Source organism: Lonchura striata, chromosome 5, assembly GCF_046129695.1.
Source record: "Lonchura striata isolate bLonStr1 chromosome 5, bLonStr1.mat, whole genome shotgun sequence".
Taxonomy (NCBI): Eukaryota; Metazoa; Chordata; class Aves; order Passeriformes; family Estrildidae; genus Lonchura; species Lonchura striata.
Window position 1 is genome coordinate 2,131,810 of NC_134607.1, and position 27,437 is coordinate 2,159,246.

The 27,437-nt window shown below is 40.3% G+C and overlaps 1 protein-coding gene across 1 annotated transcript in view; it reads right to left on the reverse strand.

The window, feature by feature from the left end:
* ABCC9 (ATP binding cassette subfamily C member 9) overlaps positions 1–27,437 on the reverse strand; it is a 69,434-nt gene that overhangs the window by 37,523 nt on the left and 4,474 nt on the right. Inside the window, exons 2-14 of the mRNA XM_021539188.3 lie at positions 23,526–23,691; positions 20,219–20,360; positions 19,731–19,852; positions 18,687–18,853; positions 17,783–18,025; positions 13,551–13,745; positions 10,875–11,039; positions 9,189–9,344; positions 7,235–7,369; positions 5,788–5,950; positions 5,097–5,137; positions 4,016–4,158; positions 79–187 (exon numbers count right to left, since the gene is read on the reverse strand). Coding sequence (XP_021394863.1) covers positions 79–187; positions 4,016–4,158; positions 5,097–5,137; positions 5,788–5,950; positions 7,235–7,369; positions 9,189–9,344; positions 10,875–11,039; positions 13,551–13,745; positions 17,783–18,025; positions 18,687–18,853; positions 19,731–19,852; positions 20,219–20,360; positions 23,526–23,670 — 1,926 coding nt within the window. The 5' untranslated portion in view covers positions 23,671–23,691. The remainder of the gene's footprint in view (positions 1–78; positions 188–4,015; positions 4,159–5,096; positions 5,138–5,787; positions 5,951–7,234; positions 7,370–9,188; positions 9,345–10,874; positions 11,040–13,550; positions 13,746–17,782; positions 18,026–18,686; positions 18,854–19,730; positions 19,853–20,218; positions 20,361–23,525; positions 23,692–27,437) is intronic.

The following is a 27,437-nucleotide window of genomic DNA, read 5'->3' on the forward strand; positions in this document are numbered from 1 at the left end:
TCCTAGGCTCTGGCAGTTTGTGTATGGGGCTATATGGCCTCTCTGTTTTGAAATTCAGTGTCATAAAGCAGAACTTACAAGTCCTGTGTGCTTCTTACAGGATTCATAAGGTACAGAGCTGTCTCCCCCTCTCCAGCTGTCATCTCCGATCTCATCACTCAGGAGAAACTCATTCAGCTTCTGTACACTTGAAAGAAAACAGAGGACAGTGAGTTACATAAACCCAGGTTTCCACAAATACATTTCCTTTTTTGTGCAGTCACGCCAGCAGGATTTATCAGAAATGTTCCAAAAGAAGTTCATGGAATACTTTCATCTGCCACCCTGATGGCAAATGAAGATTTATGGGTGTGGAAGAAGGACAGTTGAAAATAATTAAGCATTGTACTGGTAGCTGGGAATGAAGAGCAGAGCAAGTCATGGGGTGCCAAGGGAGCTCCATGGGAATGGCTTTCCTCTTGGCAGGCTTATCTCTTCTGTGCCTTTCTCCGGCCATTGCAGGCAGGGTGCAGAAATAAGTCATTCACCCACCTCCATCCTCTGGAAATGCCAGGGCAGTGGGTGTATTGTAAATGCAGTCAAACCCAATGGGAAGAAATGATGTTGTCTGACTCAATTCAGAAGGCTGAATGATTTCTTTATTATAACTATGCTAAAATACATTAATATACTATATAAAAAGGAAGAGACTACTTTCTCTAACTCCATCTCTACCACAACTAGTGACCCTCTCTGAGAGCCCAGCCCTAGGTGGGTTGGATTGGCCATCAGGCTCAAACAGTCCTCACCTGAATCCAATCAAGCACTCACCCCAGGTAAACAATTCTCCAAACACATTTCACATAGGAAAAACAAGGAGCAGAAATAGAAATTGTTTTCTCTTTCATGTCTCTTTGCGTACCTCTATGAAAAATCCTGAGAGGGAAAGAAATGTGCTTGCCACAGTGGGTGCATCCTGACACAGCTTTTGCATCACATAGAAAAAGATGTTAAAAATATTAGAGACTGTCCAAAGGAGGTCATGAGGATGGTGAAGGGTCTGGAGGGCAAACCATATGAGGAACAGTTAAGGTCACCTGGGTTGCTCAGCCTGGAGAAGAGGAGACTGAGGAGAGGCCTCACAGAGGTTCTGCAGCTTCCTCACCAGGGGAAGTGAAGGGGAAAGTTCTGCAGCTTCTTTGTGAGGGGAAGTGAAGGGGCAACTATGAATCTCTGCTCTCTGTGACCAGCGACAGGACTCAAGGAAACAGCATGAAGCTGTGTCAGGGAGGTTTAGGTTGGATATCAGCAAAAGGTTCTTCACCCAGAGGTTGGTCAGGCACTGGACCAGGCTCCCCAGGAAACTGGTCACAGCTGACAGGGTGCAGGGAGCATTTGAATAATGCTCTGAGGCACAGGGTGGGATTCCTGGGTGTTCTGTACAGGGCCAGGAGCTGGACTCAATGATCCTGATGTGTCCCTTCCATCTCAGCATATTCTGGGATTCTGTGGTTCTATGCACAGTATGCACACACAGCTGGGTACTGCACACCTCAGCACAGCCATGGCCAGCCTTGGAGACACAAGCAACTCTTTGTTTAGCTCTTAAAATTGTCCACTGGGAATTACAGCATACAAGTTCAATTCATTCTTCATCACAGGAGGATTTGATCCTCTTTTTGTCCCCCTTCTTTTCAGAGCACCATAAGCATCTGAGTATCATTCCAGGGAAGGGATGAACAAAATCAGACACCAGTCATGGTGAAGCTATTACCATTCAAAAACTAAAATCAAGGCACATTGGGCCAGATACTAAGAAAGCAGAAGGGCATATGCCTTCAGATCAGTGATTTGAACATTAATCTGCAAATGGAAAAGTAGTCAATTTCAAAACCTGTCTGTGTACTTTGTATTAAATTATCAGTGTACCTTCAAAACACAGAGAGACAGGTTAGCAAGAACGCACTGCTATTGTCATTATTTCCTCCTGCCAGCATGCCTGTTCCTTTCTCTTCTCTTGAACAGTAAATTTATGTGCCCCATAAATTCTGATATGTTTCCATATCAGAATTTCAGTCTAACATAAGGGTCTAAGCAAGAATTTATTTTCTTGCAGAAGATACAAGACCTTGTTTTGATCATGCAGCTAAAATGGCATCAGCCCTTATTTTGCATTTGAATGAGGTACCCCAATAAGTTTTAGTAGGACTAGAACTACTCTTGAACAGAAAATTGAGATTCTGACTGAAGTATAAGCTCTTAATCACAAAAATAATAAGCACATAATCATGTATGTATTTGAATGAGGATAGAGCCATGAAGTGGCCAAACACAAATTCTTTATCCTTCACTTGGGGGATATGATGTTCATGGGAGAAAGATGTTAGGAAATTAGTCTGACAAAGGATGCAGTTTGTTTTGGCAAATGTGGTATTTAAATATTGCCCTGAGGGGTGGCCAGCAGTGTTAAGGAAAATGTACACACCATTTTGATATTAGGGCTATGCTAAACATAGTACAGAGATGTAGAGGCTTGGATGATTTATAGAGGAGCCTGGAGATTTTCCACTACTCAGAAATCATTTTCAATCTAGGGAAAACATCTCATGTGGCCCTGCTCCTGCTTTGATAAAAATAAACTCTGTTAATTTTTTTTGTTTTGTTTTTAAAGTCAGTGTGGCACTGGCAAATTACAGCTGTGGAGCCTGAAGTCCTCTTGACTTCTGTTTGGTATTACCATTACCCACCAAAACCAGTAACAGCAACAATGCCATATCTTGCCAATGTGCCTCTGCCTTGGCATGAAGGAATGATGTTTCTGGGTGGGAAGGTTAGTTCTGTCTTGACATCTTGTTACTGCTTGGCATCTGACACTCTACTGCCAGCCAGGTGTCATTTTGCACATCTTGGGACATCTTGGAGGTGTGTAGGTCTGCATAACCACACTATGACTGTGACTGTCCATACAAGCTATAGACACAACACCCAAAAGCCTGAAATTAATCTTTTACCAATCTGCTCCTTCAAGATTAAGTGCCCTATAGCCCAGCATGAAGAAAGCTGCCCTGTTGGGCTGTTTTACGGAAATAAATACCTGGAACAGGATGCAGGATATCATTAAATTATCACTTATAGCCCAATGTGCTTTATGTGAAGGTAGGGTTAAGCCAGTTACTCTTCCTTGCTTCAACAAGGAGCTGAGAGAGAGCTTCACACCAGGCTCTCTCACCCCTCAGTGCTGACAAGAGCCCAGAGCGTGCTAGGAAAGAGTGGTGGTGGGTGGCCAGAGTGTGAGAGGAGGAGCATCTCCCAAGGAAGAACAGTGCAGCTCTGAATCCCAACTGCTAAAGCTAGTGAAATTGTAAAAATAATGAAACATTAGGAATCATAGAATCACAGAATGGCCTAGGTTGGAAGGAATCTTAAAGACCATCTTGTTCTAACCTCCCTGACATGTGCAGGGACGATTTCCACTAGCCCAGGTTGCTCAAAGCCATGTTCCACCTGGTCTGGAACACTTCCAGGACTGGGGCAGCCAAAGCTTCTCTGGGCAACCTGTGCCATGACCTCACCACCCTCACAGGGAACAATTTATTGCTCGTATCCAATCTAAACCCACTCTCAGTCAGTGTGAAGCCATTCCCCTTGTCCTGTCACTCCAGGCCTTCGTCCAGAGTCTCTCTCCATCTTCCCTGTGGGTTCCCTTCAGGCACTGCAAGGCCACAGTGAGGTCACCCCAAAGCCTTCTCCTCTCCAGGCTGAACAATCCCAGTTCCCTCAGCCTTTCCTCCCAGCAGAGCTGCTCCATCCCTCTGCTCCCCTTGGTGTCCCTGCTCTGGCCTGGCTCCAGCAGCTCCCTGTCCTTGCTGTGCTGTGTTTCTTTGTCTCTGTGCCATACAGTGAGGGTCACTGATTTCTCTCACATCTTTAGTATCTTAGTCCCACCTCATAACACTTTTCCACGTGAGCAGGTAGGAACCTTTTCTGGTGCTGAACATGAGTGTTCAGGAGTGGAGGAAGGAGAAGAACCACTTACCTCACGATGGCCTTGACTGCAAAACGAACCACAGTGGAAAGCAGAAACAGAGGGGTAACCAGGATGTGGAACAGTGACAGGGATGCAAATGCCTGGGCAGGCTGCAGTGGCTTGTCATTGGTGTATGCATAAGTCACAAATGTCTGTCACACCAGGAAAAGAGCGTGTCAGGACAAGGACTCTTGAACAAGATAGACAAGGAAAGCAAGCAAAATATTTTGCTCACCTAAGGCTAATAACTACCTAAGTTCACTGGGAATCAGGATAAACTGAAGAGAAAGTGTGTTTTGTTAAAGCAACATAGATTTTAAAATCTTGCCAGTGATTTCAAGAGGTTTACACATTGAAGAGTGAAAAAGTTTTCATTGTAAAATCTAGCATTTGATTACAGTTTTGTAATTGACTTTAGGGCTTACAGGAAACACACATCCCAGAAAAAACCCCAGTAAGAATCTAACAAATCTTAGGAGTTTTTTTTTCACAGATGCAGAATTCTGGTCATAAATGTTCCAATGCTTGTACACACTCTCATCATACTCTGACCTCAAAATCTGGTCTACGAAAGCTCCTTACTGGCCAGCATGGCATAGTTCCTCTAGTGCATGAGGCTGAGACTTAAACCTAGCTAGATGAAAAGCAAAATTTGTTCCTCTTTAAACTGCAGAGTATCTTTTCTTGAAAAATTTAATGGTGCCTCATAATGCATTTTGAAACAGGAATGAATTTTGCTGTTAAAGAACAAGAAAATTCACTCAAAAACCCTTTCAAAAAGAGCTTTTCATAATGGGTCTTCTTTCAAGTTGCAATGATCTTTCTTTCTTTCTTTCTGTAAAAAATTCCTGATGTAATGATTTTTCTTTCTTATAGTAAAAAATTATTTTTATCTTTGGTTTTACCAATCCACCTTCTGGGAATGAAAACTTCCAGTGTCATGCTTTCCTACAGTTAGCAGGGGCACTTTAATTAATCTGCTGGTTTTATGAAAAATAACAATGGTTTCCTTGCTTCCTTTTTAACATCTCCTCCCCCCACTTTCCTCTCCCTTTTTTATAAGGAAAACTGAAAAAATTCCATATCTTACTGCAAGAACAGCTGCTATTGGTATGGCTGCATTCATAAAAACTGGAAAAGAGAAATAAAATATTCATCAGATTACAGGAAATAAGACAAAACACTATTACAATAACTGTTTGACACTAAATAATCCTGTTTGACACTAAAATAATCCCGTTATTTCCAATTCAAGTAATTAAAACTTCTAAAGAAAAATTAGTCTGCAGGAAGAAGTTTCCTTCCCTGATAGTCAGAGATCTTAAACACACTAATGAATAAGCTGTGGAATTCTCTCATTTGTCTACTCTACTAAGCTAGGATTAAAATCATTATGTGCACAAATAATATGAAACACAACTAAAACATTACTCAACCCTTCGACGTTGCAGAAAACACAATTTATATGCAGAAAACATAATTTATCTTTGCTGCAGTCAGAGCTGCCAATATTATCTGGAGCCTCCTTACTATAAAGCAACTCCTAACTGTAATGTCATAATGAAGGTAGCAGAAAACTTACTGCAAAAAAAATCAATAATATGTATTTTAGCCTTTTGAATTTCTGTGTTATGTATTTATCATGTTTTTTTATTTTAATGACATTACACACAGACAAAAGTGTCACAGGCACAGCTGTATCTCTCTTTAGTTCAAGTTGGGAGGAATGTTGACATGAAAAACAGGATGATTTTCCAAGCAATAAAAACTCAGTTACTTACTGGAAAGAGATGTATGAAGTGCAAATGTTTTGAGACTGGTGAGCTCTTTCATTCTGGTTTCTTCTACACTTGTACAAAATATGTGCTCCCAGGCATACAGCTTTAATAGTTTAATGCCTTTGAGTATCTCATTGGTTTTCTTTAATCTCTCAGTAGAATAGTCCTTCATTTAAAGAGAAAACCAGGGGAAAAAAGTTGATAACAATTTTTAGTCTTAATGACAACCTCTTTTCTCCTCACTTCTGTTGTTAAATTCATTTTATAAATAATTTTATTCATTTGTGATTTTGTACAGGTGCCATACTGAGAAAAAGAATATAAAATTTCATTTTCTTTGCATTAAAATATTTACAACCATTAGGGGAAAACTAATTGACCCTTTTCTGCAAAGAAAAATAACTCAAAACATCCCAACCCTTCAAAGAGAGGATGAAACTCAGAGAGGTGGGTGAGTAGGTCAGTGGTGTCCATAACAATAGACAGAAACCTAAATCAGTGTATTTGCTGATGCAAGAATTATCTGGCATCTAGTTGTGGAAATAAGTGAGATATTTATCAATATATTTAATTGATAATTAATTTCCTCTAATCAGAAAACAGTAATTATAAGTTTTGGTAAAATCATAATCCAAAAGATATTATGAGTCAGAGGAAGTCAGAATAGAGCAACAGGAATGATTATTTCCAAAATTATGCAAGGACAAGTCCTCTGCACAATTTGTACCAGTTATAAAAAGTGGCACAACTCAACAGGATTGAAGTGTGCTGGCAATTAGACCCATGCATCAGTAATTGGGTTACTTGAATATTAAGATAAAAGGGATCTCTAAATATTTGGCAACTTAAACATCAAAGGCTTATTTAAAAAGTTCAAGGTTCACAGCAATAAAGTTAAAAATTAGACAAAGGAGCAGAAAACATTTCTAATTGGTGAACTAAATGAGGCAAAAAAATACAGCACTGAAGAAATTAGATATGAATATATAATAATCCAGCAGTGCCAACTGATTTTTAGAAAATACCAAAGCTTGGGCTGAGAGTAGAAAGTCTCTAGACTTTACAGAGGGAGGTTGTGCACATTCTTTAATACTTTCCTGCTATAATTTATCAGTCATTTGCACTGTTTGCTGACATCCCATGAAATACAACATCTGCATGTGGGAATAACACCCTTTCATGAAGTGGAATTCAGACAAAATTGTGCTAGTTGGATTAAAAATACCATTTGCAGAGAAGGCAGGTCAAGGCCCACATACTTTTTTGAGATTCTCTTCTGACAAATTGTGAGGAAGGAAGAGACCCTGAGACACAGAAAAACAGACAGGGAGGGACAATGCAACTGAGGGATGGCCGGCCCAAATGCACACAGTGGTTTTCCCTAACTAGAAGAGCAGGATCCAGAAACCCTGTTTCTGGATCACAAATGTCACTGAAATAATTCACTTACAAGAGTGCTTTTCTGTGCCTCAGCCAGCTTGGTGGCTATGAAGTACTGGATGGGAGCTAAGAGCACGATAACAGCAGCCCCAACCAAGGCACTCACTCCCAGCAGGTTATACAGGAGGATCACACCCATTATTATCTGTGAAGAGAAAAGCAACACAGGGTTAAAAAAAAAAAAAAAATAGATTTCAATATGCCAGAACCACACCAAGAGAAAAATGTTTGTTCTTCTAATAAACACTTAAATGGTTCATAGAAATCAGCTGAGCCCGTACTCCAGGAGGTCACATTTGGAAAGTGTGGGAAATAAACCCAGAAGCTTTTCTTTTTGACATTAACTAAATAGTTTGTGTTAGTGCCTGGTAGTTCTAATTCCAGACTGGGTTTCCACAAAACTAAAGGAGCACTAAAATGATGGTGCTTGCCCCGAGGCATTTTACAGAGCTCCTGGCCTTAAGTCCTATTTACATTAGAGCTCCTTACCTCACTCTGGAAGCATTCAGAGGTCTAAGGGCTGTCGTGGATCACAGTTGCACTGTGCTGTACTGTCCCTGTGCAACTGCAGGCAGAGGGACACGGCAGACAGGCACTGAAGCACGAAGCAGATGTGCTGGGGCTGACTCAAACTGAGCTTGGGCATCAATACCATGCAGCTCTGGAGGAAAATGCTGCCTTAGCCCTCCAAAGGGTTTGGGAACACTTCCCACAGAAGGTTACCTGGGAGTGGCTGTGATGTGACTGCTGTGATTCTGGTTCCCAAGTTAATTCAAGCTCTGCTATATAAATATTTCTATTAAAAGCTCCACTTTGTGCTAGAGTGATGTCCTCAGCGATAAGAGAGCATACAGAATTAGTTGCATATCTCATACTTTTATCTCTTAAACAAGTCTGTCTTTAAATCTCCCTTCTTACTATACAACATCAGTAGTAAGAATCAATAGTGTTTAACATTTTTAAAGCAATATTTAGCTTTTCAGGCTCCTGTACTGCAAATTACCATACGTAGCCACAGTAATCAGATCACCTGTTCATTTAAATAATTTTCAAAGTATTGATAGCAACACTTCCATCCACTTTAGTGAAATTAAACCATATATATAATTTCTAATTTCCGTTTCCATGTAGCCTTTTTTGCCTTTTTGTCATAAACTATTTCATGACGCTCTAAACCCTACCCAACCCATTAATAGTAGTAATTACTGACTAATAAAAGAGATTACTGAAACAGTTTCAGGAAATTCAGCAAAACAGATCTATTATAAGAGTTGGTTCTACCCCTTTTAAACATTCTTTAATGTCAGTGGGATCACTGACAGGTAAGGATCATGCCAAAAACACCCTGAACTAAAATTCTGAAGAGGCAACAGGAGTCCAAGCTTCGTGGAAAATCAGCATGCCTCAGGTCATTAAGTCATTGGCATTTTTTAAGATTTCTTTCAAGGTAAATAATCTCAACCTTTCCTTCCTGCAGATCTGCCTCCATTTATTTCCCAGCCTTTTTGAGAAGCAAATGTGTTCAGTGAGTCAGTTTGCTTAGATGAGAGCTCCTCTGAGCATTGTCAGTGCTCATGTCAGTCACAAAGCAGGCTTCAATTGCTGTTGGTCCTGCCACAAAACCCTGTTACAAGTGGGCACTGCAGAAGCAATGCTTAGGGCTGATGCCAGGTGGCAAAATAAAAGCAATGCATTTGTATCACCAGTGGAAGAAATAGGAGCAGGAAAAGGATTGCAGGTCCTCATTCTTCACTTCACAGACAAGGAAATCCTGCTTAAAAAACCCTCTCTCTTCACTGGCCCTTGGAAAAACACCTTTCTAGCCCTTGGGGCACCTTTCTGCTGTCTATTCTTAGTGGGAAGTGCAGGCTCCCCTCTGGATTTTGCAGCAGTGTCCCAGAGCTGCACTGTCCTCAGCCAGGCTGGAGGATCTCTAAAATCTGGCCCTTACTCAGATGCACTACCTGAACAGGCATTGCCCACAGATTGGGGCACAGGAACAAGAACCACATTAATTGGTTGGTTTCTATGGCAACCAAATTATTGATTTGTCCCAGTGTCATCTCTCCCATGGACAAGTTGGATGTAGAAAGCCTCAGGATCTTATTATATATCATTGCCTGTAAGAAAGGAGGAAAAAAGGAAGTTACCAAAATGATGTAATTATAAAAGAGCAGTAGCAGTGGGATGTTTCAAACTGCATCATCAGCCTTTACCTAGGACAGCCCTTCTCCCAGTCTCTCACCTGAGACAGAGAGAGATGGAGACAGAGTGAGAGAAAGCACAAGAGAGAGAACTGACTTTAAAAAACTCCAATTCCTCTTAAAATGTTTGTTGCTTAACGCAGACCTAAAATAGAACAAAAAATTACAACAAAATATCAAAATTTAGGAAACCGGCCAAAGAACTTTTTTAACAAGCATTTGGTGAGCCTGCTTTTCTGTGACACTGTCTGTCAAAGAGATCCTTGTTTCTGATAAGACAGGTAAATTCATGCTGTGAAGTTTGATCAGAGTGGGTATGTATTCCTTTAGGTTCCTCTCCATTACCTGGCCATTCCTCTCCATAAAATTTGTAGGAGTTAAACAAGGTTTAAAATTAATCAGGGCTTACATCTACTGAATTTTAAAGACAAATATTGTGAGCCCAATTTGCAGTTATGACCAAACATCGAATGCTGCAGCTCCAAGGAAGTTTTAAAAATAATTTGTCCTTTTTGACCTATTTTCTTCATGAATAAAGTATATCCTATAGATTTAATCAGAAATGCTTGGTAAATTAAATCAGCTGCATATGCTCCTAAGAGTCCCAATTTTGGTAAGTGGGAGTCACAAAAAGGAGTCACAAAAAGGAAATAACCAGGAGCTCTTTCATCCCCGAGTCTGTACCAGCTATCCTGGGAGAAGGAAGAAAATGTTTGAAGCAGCTCCATCAATCAGAGCAAATACAAAAAAAAAAAAAAGAAGCTTCCATGCTGAGATGATATTCCCATGGTTAGTTGCATCTGGCAAAACATCAGTTCCTGCTTCTGGATTGCTACTGCATCTTGAGGAGCTTGGTCTGTGGAGAGCCCTGCAACACCCCCCACCACGTGCTGGGCTGTGCTGGCTCCAGTCCATAAATAAGGCTCTCACAGAGGGTTAAGGGATGCTGGGGTTACAGACACAGCCCTGCAGATGAATCACTCCCATCCCATCCCACAGGGCTCTGTGCTAAAGGGCATAAATATCCAGTCACCACTCCCGACGCATGCACAGCGTTCCCATAAAACAAGGACACTCTGCAGATGGCTCTGTCCACAGTCAGCAGAAACACACTCACAAGCAAACTCACAAAGCAGATTCAGAGCCAAAATGGCACTGCTGATCTTCATCTATCTCTCATTGTCTGCAAAGATGTGTTTTCGTATGTATGAGTTTTTATAGGTGTTAAACTTCCAACAGGTTAGAATGATGGGATTAGTTTTTAGCAAAGGGAATTGATGCCAGCAGTTTGCCAGCACTCTTTTGTCCAGTTTTCTGTATAGAAATACAGCACATATCTTCCCTGAAACCATCATTTCAAGCTCAATCTTCAGATGAAGGACAAAACAAAGGAAAGGATGAAGCTGGAGCTGTTATTAGTGAATCTCCTGGCAGATCTTTGCTCACCAGTAAGGCACCCCGGAGGTTGATGCCAGTCTCTGTAGTCACATAGTAGGAGGCCTGCAGGAATGTCCTCTGCAGGATAAGAGCCAGGAAGAGAAGGACTGCCAAGACATAAACATTCCTGAGGAATTCCTCCGATGAAAGGTAGGAGTTTGATGGATCCTTCACCTGAATAGAAAGGAAAAAATGATGCAAGTGCCGTAGGAGGGATTGTATATTCCCGAGAAGCTGGAAACAAGCAAATTTAATCATTGCATTAGAATAAAACACATTGCTGGTATTATAGGAAAGCTATAGAAATCAGATTTCTCACTGACCTCTATATCAAAATAATTTGGATACAAATTTAAAACTCTGCTCCTTTTCCAAAGACTGAGGATTGAGATGTTTTAGCAGTTCTAAAATGATTTCTTTTTAGCAGGAAAGGAACAATAAGATCACCATGTCTGCCCTGTCTTTAGTTTCCCCATCAAATTGTGGTGATTTGTAGTATAGAAATGCTACTCAGTAGAAAATAAAGCTCATTCCACTTGCCCCACAGAAAAGCTGCAAGAAAATATTTTTTATTATATGGGATTAGTTACTTATGTTGCATTTGCATACTATGGAAACAATTCCTTCCAGAAGTATAGTCAATTATAGACATAAATTCAGAATAACATTAGACTATACATGCCAGTATTCCACACAAAATGAGATTTAAATGCCTCAATATGGAAGAGAAAAAAAAATTGTTTAAAGCCCTTTGTTTTCATTTTCTAGTTTTTGTGTTCACTGTTCTGCTCTGTTTCAGGCAGAAAAGGAAACAAATGTACCAAAATACTCCAAGGAAGACTGTTCCTTTGGTATTTCCGACCCAGCTGGAAGCAGGATGCACTGGAATTCTTACAGGGAAAAAAAAAAAAAAAAAAAAAAAAAGAAAAAAAGAGAAGGAAAAAGCCTGTTCTACTGAAATATCCAGCATGATTCTGAGATGAAAGGTATGGGCAATATAAGAAAGAAAGCAATTTGCCCAAGTGTCCTTGAAAAAAGAGTTGCTTAAATGCATTAATGGTGTGATAAATATATTTGAAAACTTCCCTCTTAATATTCTGCTGCATCTAACTTCCCTTTGTTTTCATAGTGGGGATATCATTAAGAAAATAACATTAGTAGATGGCTTTTTTTCAATGTATATAGAGTTCTCAGGAATTAAGGCAGAATAAGCATAAAATTAAATGTATTCACATTAATTGGAACTAGAGAGAATTTGAAGGAGTACTGTTAAATAGCAAGAAAAACCAAGGGAAAGTTTATCAAAATCCATAAATTAAAGGCACATGCATTCTGAAAGGTTTCCAAGAGAAACAGTGACTATCACCAAGTCAAGTGCTTTCAGGATCTCCAATTATTCCAGTCTTCCCTTTAGCCAATGCTCATTAAAACTTCAAAAAGCAACAACTGAAGCCACTACACTGAAGAGGACAAAAGGTAAAGGAAGCAGACAAGGTACAAATTCCTAAATCTGAGATCCAGAAATTATTTTCAAGCTTAAATACTTTGTTTGTTCACCATGCAAAAAACCCCAACATTTTTGAAGGCACAAAAGTATGCACTTTGCTTTGTAACTCTGTGGCTCAAATCTTGCATGTGCAGTTTCAAGGATGATAAAAAGCTTTGTTTGATAAGCTGTACTATTAAACTCTCCTTCAGTGCAGTGAAAGCCTCAAGCCAAATTGAGACCATCAGTCAAGAAAATGAATGTCATGAGTGAGCAGCCAAGAAAAAGATATGTGGATAGTGATGAGAGTCAAATACTTTATCTGGAGAGGAAAACGCTATTCTGTTACATACCTATCTGCTTATTTAGAGATAAAACACTCCAAAAACTGTATGGAGATGTTTCTCTGTCACGAGACAAATGCAGGAAAATATCTTTATAACTTCTTCTCTGGTGTCAGTAAAATAATTTTACCTGTATCTTTTCATTAGTTACTCATAAATTCTTTTTCTTGCGATAGAAAATGTTCTATAACAGAGGCTTGCTCAACATTTAGATGTGATCCCTGAAAGTTCAGTCTCAGTGAAATTTGAAATGAGCACTGATCTGGCATCTCTTGTGCTTCTCCAGTACCAAGACCACCATTAAGTCAAGTGGATACTTTTCAATTTCTCAGTATGTGCCAACACAGTTCATCACAGCAGCAATCAATACAATCAGCCACAAATAGAGACTGGCTACTGTCAGCTTCCCAGTGTAAAAAACAGATTTGAGAGAACTCAAAACTGTCAGTGAATTATAAACTGACAATTGGACAGGAATTAAGCAAATTCCCAGGCTGGATGCATCACTGATGCACCACCAGTGTGTATCCTGCCTGAAACAAACAGGAACAGTTGAAAAGGAGCAGAAAAATGGTTCCTTCTTCCCAGAACTGCTGGGATGACTCCATCAAGACAGCTGAGGAGCTGAGTGGGGAGCCTCCACAGCCTGTCTTCCATTCCTACCCAAGTCTCTCATTGCTCAGGTTTATAACTTGACTGTCTCTCACAACAGAAATATTCAATTTGCTTGAGAGAAGCTATGAAATAACACAGTGATGACCACAAACTTATCAAAGCATGCAGCCAGCTATCTTAAATACCTGATATGACTCTAAAACTACTACCAGAACCTTTCAATCCACATTGTCAAGATACCTTTTCTGTGGCATTTGTATTATTGGTTGTATTCTGGAAGCCCTGGACAATGCCAGAAATGCAGAGTGGCCCAGCAAAGCCCAGCAGGTCGGCCAGGTAGCGGAAGGTGCTGCTGAGCAGGATTGGCCGTCCAAAAGCGCTGTACATGGCCAACCAAATGGAGGGACTCCGGTTGGGATGGTCCTCCACCTTTTTCTGCAAAACAGAAACAGGTACCCAGTGAAATAATAGAAGCCTCCCAGGCTTTATACAGCAACATTCCTGTCTGGATGCCCAAACGGTCCCTGAAAGGTGTTTTGGACCAGGTGAGGCAGCAAACACGCTGTAATTATCGACAGATTTCAGACATTCTTCACAGCAAATTCCAATTCTGCCTCCTCTTGGTAACTGTGGTTTCTCACCTCTACATCCCACCACTTTTCTCAGCCTGTGAACACAGGAATGCAAGCACAGATTATCACCCTGGCAGGCAGCCATTGTCCCTTGTCACATGTGTGCTCAGGGAAAGGTCTGACCTTTCAGACCTTTGTTCATGTGGGTAATCCTGGTTTCACAAGCTATAAAGGCTTCTGATTGCAGGAAAAACATATGTCAACTACAGGAATATAGTTTAATTTAATTTATCAGGAATTTTTTCCATCTCTTGGATGCACTCCAGGATGACACTTCAACCAATCAATAACTATGCTCAAAAAATGAAAGCAGCATACCAGGATGGGAGGTAAGATTAAATCAACCCAAAGGTCCTTTCTAGCCTTCAGATCTGTGAATTTACACAGTAACACAGCTCTTGGCTAAAACACCAACCAGCAGATACAGCTTTGTGTAATCAAAAGAGTTCTGGTATCTTTGAGGTCCTTTCAGTTTAACAAAGGAAGAGTTTTACTGACCAGAGCCATGCTCTGCAGCATGCCTCCTTGCACTTCAGGCAGCAGCTTTTGACACTTTAAACAAGCATCTGTCATTTCTCAAGTAGCACAGATGCCTGCAAGCTGCAAGCCAAGCCAAGCCCTCTTGAGCATTCACAGAGACATTTTAAGCACAGCCAAGCAACAACCACCCCCTGCCCCAGCAAGTTCACCAAAGAAAAAGCAAACGTGCCTGTAACCTGCCTGGCTGCCTCATGCCTTTTTTTCTCCCTCTTTTCTCAGTTTTTCCCTTTTATGCCATTTCCACAGTGAGGTGGATTATATGCATGGTGCCAAAAATGGGCAGGTGGATCAGGTGGCTGCCAGAGACTGGGCCAGGCCAATGCAAAGAAGCTTAGGAAGGAGAAATAAGCACCATGGGGTCAAATTAGAGCCACCATTTCAGAAAGGGGTGAGAATGAAACTGCTTCCTCTGAGGAGGGAAAGAGCACAAGGGCCTCGTGTGTGTTGCCCAGACAAAAGGCTCTGAATTTGTGGCCTAATGGGTTTTGAGCCTGAGTGCCCTAAAAGGATTAACCATCATCCTCAAATAAATTATTAATAACTTTAACAGCTTGAGAGGAGCTAATTTATTGGGTAAATGGCTGCCATCTTTTGGGGAAAAAATTGTTATATTATTCTGGGCATTCAATTAATAGTAAATTTTTTAAATGGCAATAGTAAACCCTTATTTCTCTAACAATTTAGCAGCCATTTTCACTGTTACTGCAATTCACACATTGGCCATCACTATATGAAATCTGTTTCCTTTTTATTGGAAAAAATACTAATTAAATTATCTATTTTATTGCTAAACATTGGGGTTTTTTCTGGTTTTTTTAATCAGGACTTTGTATTAGCTGAAGTATGTAACAGAAAGAAGGGAGAAAGACCTTTTTCTAATTATATATTCTCTTCCAGAATGATCCTTGAGTTTTATGGGCTTGCATAGAATGTTGTGGTATTAATTAACCAGTCTGGGCTGCTGTTCTCAGCTGTGCCACTTGATTAGGTTTTCCTTGTCTTTGTCAACATCTTTTCACATTCCTAATTTTCTCTACCTTGGGCACTCCACAGCTGGAATGAAGGGCAGTGCTTTGTGATAAATCAAGTCACCTGTAAGGCTTGCCTTAGTAAATATGGAAATCTGACTGTTCCCATGGTTCTGGAGCTAGCAGTATAAGCCTGGTGCTGAAGGACAATGCCCTGTCCCTGTGATTGATAGTTAACACAATTTCATTCCTCCTTTTCTTTGCCCTAACAGCTAAGATCCATAGTGGCACATGAATAGCGGACATAGGAAACTAATGATCCTTGACTTTAAAAATTGATTTTTCTATTAGATGCCCAAAAGAAAAAACATCAGGACAAACTATACAGGATTCAGGCTGGTGGAGTAAACCAAATGCAATATCAATGTGCTAAATCTATTTTTGGATATGTGATCTATGATGCACTGATATGTGGTGTGCAACATCTAGACTGCTTCAATAGAAACTGAAACAAATGCCAAGCAACAACAGAAAGAGGATCACTTTTTTGGGAGGGGTGGGGGGGATATAAATGGAATTATGTGAGAATTGATACAATTATTTCTATTTTCATAGCATGCAGAAGAGATAGCAAGACAATGTCATGTGAGCCATCTCAAAGGCATTTCACAATACAGAGTATTCAAGGTCATGTTCAGCATCTTTCATTAAGGTGTGAGAAGAGGGGTTTGGGAAGGAACAGGAGTTTTCTCTCTGCAGGGCCACAGAGCACAGCTGGGATCAGCTATCTGCAGGCTCAGGCTGGGGTAACCCCCCTTAATCCAGAGAAGGCTGTGGGGCTCCCCTCACCAGTTGCAGGAGATTAGTGTAAAATACACACTTGGCAGCAGAGACAGTGGCATATCACCTCCTCCAGACTGCAGACCACACTCCAGTCTGAAGAATTTTCCTAATTCTGTGGCTGTTTTCTGGCCCACCCAGGCACAAGCCAATGCATTTCTCCACAGGAATGAACAGCAGTGAGTCCCACTGCCTGGCTCCTTGGATTTGCTGTAGCCATTTGGCTTACTTTAACTTTATCTACAAAATACCAGTTTACTTCAGGGTTGCAGCCTGTTGTGGAATAGTAGCACAAATGTGCTAGAGGTTGTGGTAATCTCAAGGCTTTAAGCAACTGCAGAACACAAAATACCTGATGTAAGGCAGCTTCAGAAATGTAGGTGAGTGCAACTGCATATATAACATTTATATAAGTGTTTATATGTGCATGACGCACACTGAGGGAAACTACACACTGAAAGTTTGTGCTCATGCACATGAGAAATGCACATCTACCTTGCCTTTTGGCATCTGAACTGCATTTTTCTGCAGGCACAGACAGTACCTGCAGATGAGAAAGAGCTACAGACAAATGCTGGCACCCAGCTGTTGTGCCTGTCATCAAGAATGGCACAGACTCACGTCCTTGGGCCATGTAGGTGCATATCCCTCTTTTGCCTCTTTAAGTAGGGCTCAGGCCCTTTAAGGAGCTGGTCTAAGGAATGCACTTTCTCCCAGGCTGCTGTGAAAAGCTCAGTTCCAAAAACTCAGTAGCTTTCTGCCTAAAGCAGAAGGATATTGATCCCTGGTCTCTGTAATCCTCAACTGCAGAAGGAAAGAGAAGCAAACTATATCTATTAAAATATAAATAATTGTACTGATAATCGTTTCATCTCAGAAGGCACAGAAAGGAGCCTGCAGCTCCATTAGCTGCTGGGAGCAAAGAGCTGCCTAAATGCATCCAGAAGTTTCCCTGGAAAATCCTGCTCTACCCAGTGAGTTTTCCCAACCATGCTTTCTATACTAAGTCTGGCTGGGATGGAGTTAATTTTCTTCATCACAGCCTGTATGGTTCTGTGTTTGGGATTGGTGACTAAATCACTGCTAAGACACCAGTGTTTTGGCTATTCTTGATGTGTGGTTTTGGCTATTTCTCTGAAGAAAAAAAGGTGAAGATGAGTGTTTCCAGCTGAAACTATGGACAGAGTGTCTTCCAGTTTCATAAGTAGCTAAGATTTAAACAAATCTTTCACTATTAAAATCTAGCAAGTGATCAGTTTGTTGTGGTTTTAGTTTCCAGTTGCACTCAGTTTGGCAACTCTCTCCTGCTATAAACTCACTTAAAAGCAAACAGTAACTATTGGATTGGAACTTCCTACGCCAATGTTTCACCTTGGAACAAACAGTCCTAAGATAAAACTTCCTAAAACAAGGATTTAATGAAAGCTGAAGAAATTCAAAGGGACATTTTGGCTTTCTAAAGCTGAACAGTGACATGGACATCTATTATTACCTTTTGTTCCTCATAGGCTTCTTTGAGACAGACATAATTTGTCAGTGCTCTCATTGCAATTGGGAGCTTCCCAATGGCCTTCAGGTCCACAGGTTTCTTGTGAGCAGAAATAATGAGAGTGTTCATCCACCAATAAGTTGCCTTTGAGAGCAAATTGACAAATGGCTGCAGGAACCTCACCCCCAGATCCTGCAGATCTTCTGGAGGCTTTACTTTCTGAGGGTTCATGAAAAACACATACCTCTGCAGGGGAGAAAACAGAAAAACATGGGTTCAGAAATTATTTTATTGATAGTAATTTTTTAGTAAAAACTATGTGCAAGACACAACCACGGTCTCAAATTTGCTTTTAAAGGTAATTATATGTTGAATTTAAATATAAATTTGTTTGCAAATAGAAGCATTTCCATTTTGACAGATAACTGGCAAACAATTGAGCAACATGGGATGTGGATACTGTTCTGAACCCTACCAGTACCAACTATCTCAAGCTGAACAACAGTAAAAATGAATTCTTGTGCAAAAAATTTAATTCTAAGTTATTATGGGTATGAACATATGCTAACTTAAAGATTCACTACATAAATAGTTAATCAGCACTAACACAGCACAAGTTTTACAGATTGCATCCACCTAGACCTTCCTCATGTGCACAAATATAAATCCATCTACACTTTATGTAGACAGGCTTGCACACACACCAAGTCCAGGGGATACATCAAGGACATACATTTTACAGAGATTTAAATCACCATTGATATCCACAGAATTAACCAAACCTTTATGGCTAAGCGAAACTTGGGCCTAAACTTGACAAAAGCCAGAGTTCCTGGGACTAAGGAGCCATCTTCACCCCCGTGATGCCACTGATATTCTTCCAGATCCTGAGGGAGAAGGCACATACCCTGACTCGGATGACATTGATCTCCACAGCCATCAGCAGCCCATAGAGGATGACCATGATTCCAGTGATGCAGAAACGCAGCTGAGAGAAAGGCACCCCGTCCTGGCAGTATCTGACAAGCTTGATGGTTTTGGTGACAAAGGCCATTATCCAGTAAAGGAACAGGGCTGTAAAACAGATGCACATGCATAATTTAAAAGTAAATTAATACATAAGTGTAACTACAGCATTTTAGCTTTCATGGCTTGATACAGTGCAGGCAGAGTGATCCTCTATGTCACCAGCCCTTGTTTTCTTTTCTGGGCCACAACCCTTCAAACAGATCCACAATGGCAGATCTTCACACAGGTACAAAAGTCCACTGAAGGAGACTTAATCTGAAGGGGAGCTTTGTTCTTATGGTGAAGGAAAAGGCACACAACAGAAGACATATTGCCTCTTAGAAAAAGCAGGGTGCATCCCAAGTGAGAATACAGAAATGTGCTCATTTTGAAAAAGAGTTTATGGAATTTAGTGTGGGCCTGCATCCTGGCTGGTATCTGTCAGGGCCTTGTTTAGGTGGTTGAGTTACAGGCAATTTGGACAATATACTTGCATGGAACATTATTCTGTCATGTCTGGTCTGACCATCTCCTGACTGAGAGAGCAGACAGGATAATCTCAGAATCAGATGCAAAAGGTATTGAGAAAGAGCAGCATCTGCACAGGAGTTTGTGGTCACATCATGATTCCCAGTGGCCTTTTAACTGCAGACAAGTTTTTCCTAAAATTATCACCAGGGTTAAAGAATACCTAAAAGTTCGTGATAGAAATGACACAGGCATGCATGGCTTTCTCTTTTGTAAAAATTTTAAAAGTAGTTTTCAGTGTGTACCTTATGAAAGGTGTAATAACTCCTATGATACCACCAGTTGCAAGAGCAGAAACTTTCCTCTCTGTTTTAATAATCTCACACATTTCACCATCCTTCTTAACCTACACAAGCTGACTTTGGCTAAAATACTGGGATTTGTAAAAGCACATAAATATCAGACCTAGACTTACCCAGCAGTAACTTTGGAAAGTTGGATGTTTCAATATTATGGTAATAGACTATGGATACAGTGGCAGCCACAAATCCCATTATAGCTGGTAGAAAGAGATGCAGGTGGCGAGATTTCATTTGTCTGAAAATAAATATGGTATAAATTAGTGTAATTAGTGCCTTTTTTTCGCCATTGTGTGAAAGCATAGGTGTTCTGCTAATTTATTGAAGAGGACAAACGTTCATTTCCTAGAGACAAAAAGATTTTTGTCCTCATGAGTGCTTAACTTTGATCAATATTTGCTTGCCATTATAGCTTGAGAGAAGAATGAATGGTAAGAACAATGGCTTCACCTTCATCCCATTAAAACCTGGACAGTTCCTGAAAGGATTCTATGAACTTTTTGGGGGAAACTTCCTCATGCCTTACTAGCCAGCCAATCAGACATTAACACTGTCCATTAAGAAATACAATTAGCGTTGTTATCCACCAAACTCTGATACTTACGTGTCAGAAACAATCCCCTCTGCTATTTCACACACGTGCACGAACAGCAGGGTGAATGTCAGGATCCACCGAAGGTTGTGCCCGGGGAAGTGCAGCCAGGTATTGTGGTGAATCTGCACTTTGGAGCTCTGGCTTCCCCAGCCTGGGAAATGATAGCAAGGAAAGAGAAAGGTTATCTCGCAGCAAGTCAGTGACTGATCTGCTTATCAATTTCCTAGGCCACATTTACATGCAGTCAGTACAAACTACAGACTACAGGGCTGCTGTTACTGAAAAGATGACCAAGGAGTATCTCAGTTGCCCGGTAATTTAAATCAAACCCTGAAGACAATGAGACAATCCTTTTTTCAAATTACAATCAAATCCTTCCTGAGCAAGACAAATGAAAACAACAACAAAAAAACCCACCCCAAGTGGCCCCCTCAGACGACAGGGACCAACAGAGCCGAAGTGACGGCGTCCTCACGTCTTCCACAGTCACAGAAAGAGCAGGAAAAATTTCCAGCTGATGTAAAAGTTGCATCCTCAAATGAGGCCGCAAAGAGATGCATTTACTCAAAACAAGTAACATTTGTTATCTGTTTCAGGGGTTGAGAGCACAGTCTGAGTGAAGAGTGATTTCACAGCTTCTCTCCCCCAGGTGCAGCCCAGCCTCTGCACTGCTGGCACCTCAGGGCTCTCCACACAGCGCCGGGACTCAAACTAATTAACAAATTCAACTTGAAGCCAATTTCCCTGTCATCACCTCAGATGTCACCTCCCCTTTCCAGCAGAGATCCTCTCTGAGGGCAGCAACCCAGCAAGAGGCGGGACACAGAATATAGTAAAAAAATGCAGTGAGCCCCAGATGTTGAGATGAAATTAAGATGTCTGGCTCCAGATCAGAAGGCTGAAGGATCTGCTTTATTAAGACTATACTATATTACATGAATATACTATTTAAAGAGATACCATACTATTCTACATACTTGCTTCTTACCTACCTAACTAATTAACAAAACCCATGACTCTCTGCTGAGAGTCTGAGACGCAGCTGGATATGATGGGTCACTGAACCCAAACAACCTTCACCAGAATGCAACCCAGCCATCACTTCAGGTACCACATTCCACATGGGGAGAACAAAGGAGCAGAGACAAAGATTGTTTTCTCTTCTCTCTGTGCTTCTCCTGAGAGATGGAATTATGTCTCTGTCCAGAGAATGTGAATGTCACACAGAGGATCTGAGGGAGGTGACAGGGCTGGGGAAACTGAGGTTTGATCACACAGCGAGCCTCAGCTCTGTCTCTTCCTGCACAGGTACAAGGCTGTGCTCAGCCAGAGGGCCAAAAAGTCCCTCCTGCTGTAAAGCAGCTCCTGGAATTCCCTGACAGGCTTCCCAAAGCCTGTAGGGAATCCCAGCAACAGCACATTTTGGGGAAGTAAAGAAATCAAACCAAAGGAAACAAAACTAACTCGATTTAAAACCCAGGATGTGCTTTTGCTACACAAGGATGCAGTGCCTAATCATGCTTAGGGGCTCATCAGGCGACTCAGGAACACATAAACCAAAACCTAAGTTTATTCATTCTTGGAAACTGTCAGCATTTCACCATTTCATCCTTGGTTAAGACACAAAATTCTGCAAGAAGAAATTATTCTCTCTTCTCCATAGCTATCTCAAGCATTTTCCACAGCTTTCTAAGCCTTTTTTAAGCTAATGGGGTTTTCTTTGACCTTGCTCCTGTTTTTTGTCTCTCTCAAGCTGCTTTTTATTTTTATTTTGTCCACACAAACCAGCTTATCATCAAATTTCTTGTTTGGAGTCAGTGTATACCATGGACTCCAGTTGGCTTTTAAAGCTCTATTCAACAGCTACTTGTCCTGATAATTAGCATATAAAATGGAAAACAAAGAATTACATACTTACACAAATAGCATACAATTTAAAATCCTATATTTTTTCCTAATGTTGTCACAAAATAGAGGGAATTTTCAGCAGCTGCAATACTATTTAAAAATTAATAAAAATTAAAACCTCTAAAAAAACAAAGCAGCACCTGATGCTAGAGTGTTCTAAAATATTATATCTGCCCTCAGACCTTGCATTGTACTTCCATTAAATACTTCTGTACAAAGCCCTGTCCTTCAAGGATGACCTGCATCTCACCTCAAAGGAAAAGCCAGCACTGAGGTAAAATTCCAGCACTGTTGGAGAGTTTCCATAACCCTGGGGTTTCTTTCTAGTCTTTATAATTTGTTATAATTTGTTTCTTATTCTCTTGATTAATTATTTAATTAGTTTTTTGTTGCTGGATCATGTCACAGTTAAGTACAGGGTGTCTTAGCCCAAAGGTTCCTGTAGCATTTTATTCAACCACTTTGGAGTCTTTTTGCATGATGAAGGCCCTTAAATCTCCTGTCCAAATACAGTCCCAAAGTCAAATCTTCCTTGTAGAAGAAATGCATTACCATCTATACATGCAGCACCAGGAAGGTAACATGGAAGAACTGACTTGGCATTTCTCACACAGTTGTCAGGAGAATATTTATTTTCACTAATACTTTTGATGGTTATTCAAGTCGTAATCTCCTATAAGCAGTTAGAACATTACTGTTTGATCTCTCTGGAAAAGTATTAAATTGTATTTATTTCACCACTGCAAATTAACTGGGATAAAAAGGCAACTGTAGAAAAAACATATCATTAGAGTACTAGCTTAGATGGGGTTTCTTACAAGACTATATGAGTTAGAGCCCCTCCACTGTCCCAAATTCCTCAAGAGGGATTTATAATTTCTTATTTTTTATTTCTGTTGGGAAAAAAAATATATATCTCTATTGCTCTACTTTTTCTTACAAATGTTGGCAAAAGAAGAAATTTTTCTATTTTAAATATTTCTTACACCTATCCTAGCCTTAGATCCAAGGTGAACATTTTGGATATTCTCTGTAATTCATGTAACTTCAAAGACATTCAGACCCACTGCTCTAAGTCTTCTAATATCCAGTAATAACAAAGGCTGCAAGTTGCCAATTTCAAATCTGAAGAAAATTTCTGCAGAGAGAAGTTTGATAGCAAATTTGGATCTGATCTCTCTGGTTCTCATCCATCTCTTCAAGCTGATTAGTTCAGATTTATATCTAAAATTCCCACATTTCAGCAGGTTGGCCTCACATCCTTCGGGTGAAGCCATTCTTCCTCTTCTTTTTCAGAATTCATAAATACAAAGCATTTAATGGTTCCACCAAGCCCATGCAAACATGACTGAGTATAAACACATGCTGGAGTGTTTGTGGGATGGCAGGGCTCCATGGAATAACTCACCAATAAACAGAATGGGGAAGGTGATAAACAGCAGGAAGACATGAGGGACCAAGTTGAGGGCATCCACAAAGCAGACGTTCCTGAGGACACCAGCACTGATGTTGTAGGCTGAGGCATTGTCATTCCCACAAAATGCGAGTCTCATCTCTTCCAGAGGGCCTGGCTACTACAGAAATGAGAGAAACGTTGACTACCAAGAGTGCCAGCATTCCCTTTGGCTAAAGACAAAATAAATATAATAAAAAGACGAGGAAAGAGCATATTGAAGAACCCATAGAGAACAACACAGTTGCATTTTGAAAATTATTTTGGGCTATGTCAAATACAAGCACATTAGAAGGCCGTGTTTATATGACATTAGTATTATTTATATTTTCATAATATTGTTTATATTTAGCTGCATTCATTATTTAAGTGCTATTTTTAATACATTATGCTATAACTTCTAGTACTCACTGAAGGCACAAACACTATGCTGAAATAGCTCTGTGAGACTGTAAAGAAAGAAAGTAGAAGATTTTAAAAATAAGGATTTCCATTTCTCGTAACAAAACAAAATGGACAAAAGTTGAGCTGTGTGTTGCTGTTTCTTTGGAGCCATATCTCCAACAATTTGTTGCACTGCATTCCCCGTGCAAGCTCTGAACCTTTGGTATTTGTGATCTGGCAGCTTTGCACCCACTAATATTTTGTATTTATTTCTTCATTGTCACATAGAACAATGGCCACACACAGGAGACATTACTGAAAAATGACCAACTCTTAACCAAAGTAGGTATTGAAGATTGCCTAGGCAATAAATCAGCATTTATGTTTGATCCTGAAAACCCTTAAACATGTGCTTAGACTCATCCCAGCAGTCTCTGACTTCCGTGACTTCTTGTGAGATTATCTTTGTACACCACAATAATCTCCTGTGTTCGTGCTTGCAGAGCATGGGCCACAGAGTGATCCTGAGTAATGGCCAGGTTCTGGCTTAAATCAACCTGTGCATCATTTATCCTTTCAGTCTTCTTTACCAGAAGATGAAAAAGGACTGCAAACAAAGTCTTTCCTTGCTCATATCTTTGCCTGAAACTTACACAGAACAACATAGTGCTGCAGAGTAAGTTGTGGAAACTCATTTATCCACACCTTTTTCTTTTCTCAAATTTTACATGCTAAAATAGAAGGAATAGATTTAATTCAGCAAATCATCTGTCTGCAAGAACGGTGGCATTAATAGGTTTTGCAGAATCAGAACAAGATAGGAATGCAGAAAATGCAGAAATGCAGTTTAAAAACAAAAAAAAAGTCAGTTGAATGTAGAGAAAAAGATTTCCTTCCTTCCTCATATAGTTACTAGTTCTGTAAGTTGTTTAAACAAGATAATCATAACAAGGTAAGTATAAACTACACAGGTAGTCCCTTAGAGACAGAACAAATATGCAGATCTTCACAAAAATATAGAATTCAAAGAAGCATATTGAACCTCTGCTAAAGCCTCTGTTAGTGTTTAAGCAAGTTCTTTTTGGATCTGAAAATCACACCCATATCAAAACACATCAGAGAAAAGGAGTTCCTTTGAAAGGAGTGTAATAAATGCACTCCCTTTCCCAAATATATCATCAGTTTATGGCTGAGATTCACCAGAAGTTAAACGTAACTCACATTCAGGTACTCACTGTGAGGCAAAAGCTGAGGGTCAACCAACTCAAACTTCAGTAACCACCATCTGCTAACAGTCCATGTGCTGTAACACAATTTGATGGAGATTTTGGGCCATTCTCTATAATGAATAGAGTGATATGACCACTATCATTCTATAATTTTATTTTTATACCTAAATATATGCATAAGGCTAGTAACAAAAAAAGAAACATTCTGTTCTGACTATATTGAGAAGTTATTAGCAAAACAAAAAAGGAATTTAAAAAAAAATACAAAGAGGTTGTTTGGGTTTAATTTGTGAGAGCTTGACATGTCTTCTTTAAGGGAAACATAATGATAATGGTAATCTCTTGAAAATCAGAAGTGCTGTTTCCTCATTTTTATCGAAGGTCAGAAGTCCAAGGGAGTTCTGCTGGGAATTTTCCTCCCTTTCCCACAAGGATGACTCTCTTCTGAGACAGCATAAGATGCTGTTGTGGTCTTGTGGTTGGAGCGGTACTGAAAGGCAGGAGAATCCTGGGTTCAGATGAACACTGAATCATTGACTCCCTGTGTAGCTTTTGGCTTCTAGTCAAAAATCAATCTGAGAGAAAGGATGGAAAACCACATCCAAGGGAAGCTAAGGGAACTGCTGGTTTTACCCCATTTTTCTGGAAGGGAAATAGAAGAGAGGTAGCAGATGTTCAAGTGAAGGACTACTAATTGCAGGAAGAGTGTTTTCTCCTAACTGGAGACCACCATCATTTTGCAGAGGTTTCCTATCACACCTCACACTATATTGCTAAAAGCTCTCGTGCAAGATCTGTCTTTGAAGAATCACATCTGAATCTTCACAAGAATCTGTGCTGTGCCATTTTTGTGATGGAGTATGTCCAGTAACGCTCTTAAAACCAATTGTCCTTTGCACATTGCCAGGGTTGAGAAAAGAACCTGGTCCTATTAATTAATACTAATATCTAGAGACAGTGCCCATCATACTGGTGATCTTTTTCAAGAAAAGGTAAGGGCGGTCTACTCACAATACTTTTGTTCATTTCAAAAAAAGAGAAGTAGAATTTAATTGCCTTCTGTTAAAAATAGAGAGAAAAATCAAGCCTAGGTTGGTTAGTTTGTAAAAATTGAAAATAAAAAAGATTACATGGCAAATGAAATGAGATAGGGTAACTGACACACTAAATTCCTAAGATTTTCGATCATAAAACCTCATCATGAATCAGTTTATCCAGTGACCATGTTCATTAAACTTCCACAGGCTTAAAATCTATCAAAATATTCTGATCAGTGTTGTGGTGATGTGCTGCCCCAATGCAGCTTTGGCTTCATAAAATGTCAAATCATCAAGTGTACAACTTCCCTGTTTAGCAGCACTCAGCTTGGGACACACACCAGTACAATTTGGCACTGATAGGAGATAGAGGAGATAAGAACTGCGGAAACCTTAACAGTCCTGTGATCCTTCCTCCCTCCCCTCCTTTCTTCCACCCATTTTTCCATTTCCACTGGGAAACCAGCTGTGGCTGGAAGTGGAGGACTCATGTTTTGCATCTGTTGGCATATCCAAAATTTTATAACACCTGCTGCTGCTGGCAGTTCTCTGGATGTTCAAGAATGGTGAATGAAAACACCCTGCACTACCTTGAGCTCAGAGAAATAATGTCATCTCCAGCGTGCCTTGTGGGGAGACAGGAACCACTCCATCCTTCCCTTCCCATCCATTTTCTGGTTCAGAAGGCAGATCCCACACACCCTCCACAGTTTTGTGACTCAAACCGCTGGACCTTGCTCTGCTTTTTGGAAAACTTAGATAGAGGGGAGACTCTGGAGTGGAAACATGCACAGAACCATCACTCCCTGGAATAAAGCATGTAATGTAGTTCCTGACTCTTGGCACAGGTTTCCTAGATAAGGGGAATATACTGGATGAAGTTTTGCTGATATCAAAGGGAGGATGCTTTGCATTTATAGTCAATACCCTTTGGTTGGAAGCTGAAATTAGCTATTACTTTCTGCAGCATCAGGGCATGCCTCCAGAAGCTCATTTTCATTAGCCTCAAAGTTTAACAAGCTGCCTTCTTCCCCAAAGAAGGACAGAAAGAAAGCCCCTAAGGCAGAACAAATCCTTGATTTCTCTAGACAGTACAGGGCATTTTTCAACAATGCTTTTGCAGCTGCACTAAAAATAGCAGGAGTTGGACCATGACAAGTTTTCAGATGCAATCTCTCCTCCAATGAAACACTGCAGCCTTCAGTCATTTTCAAATA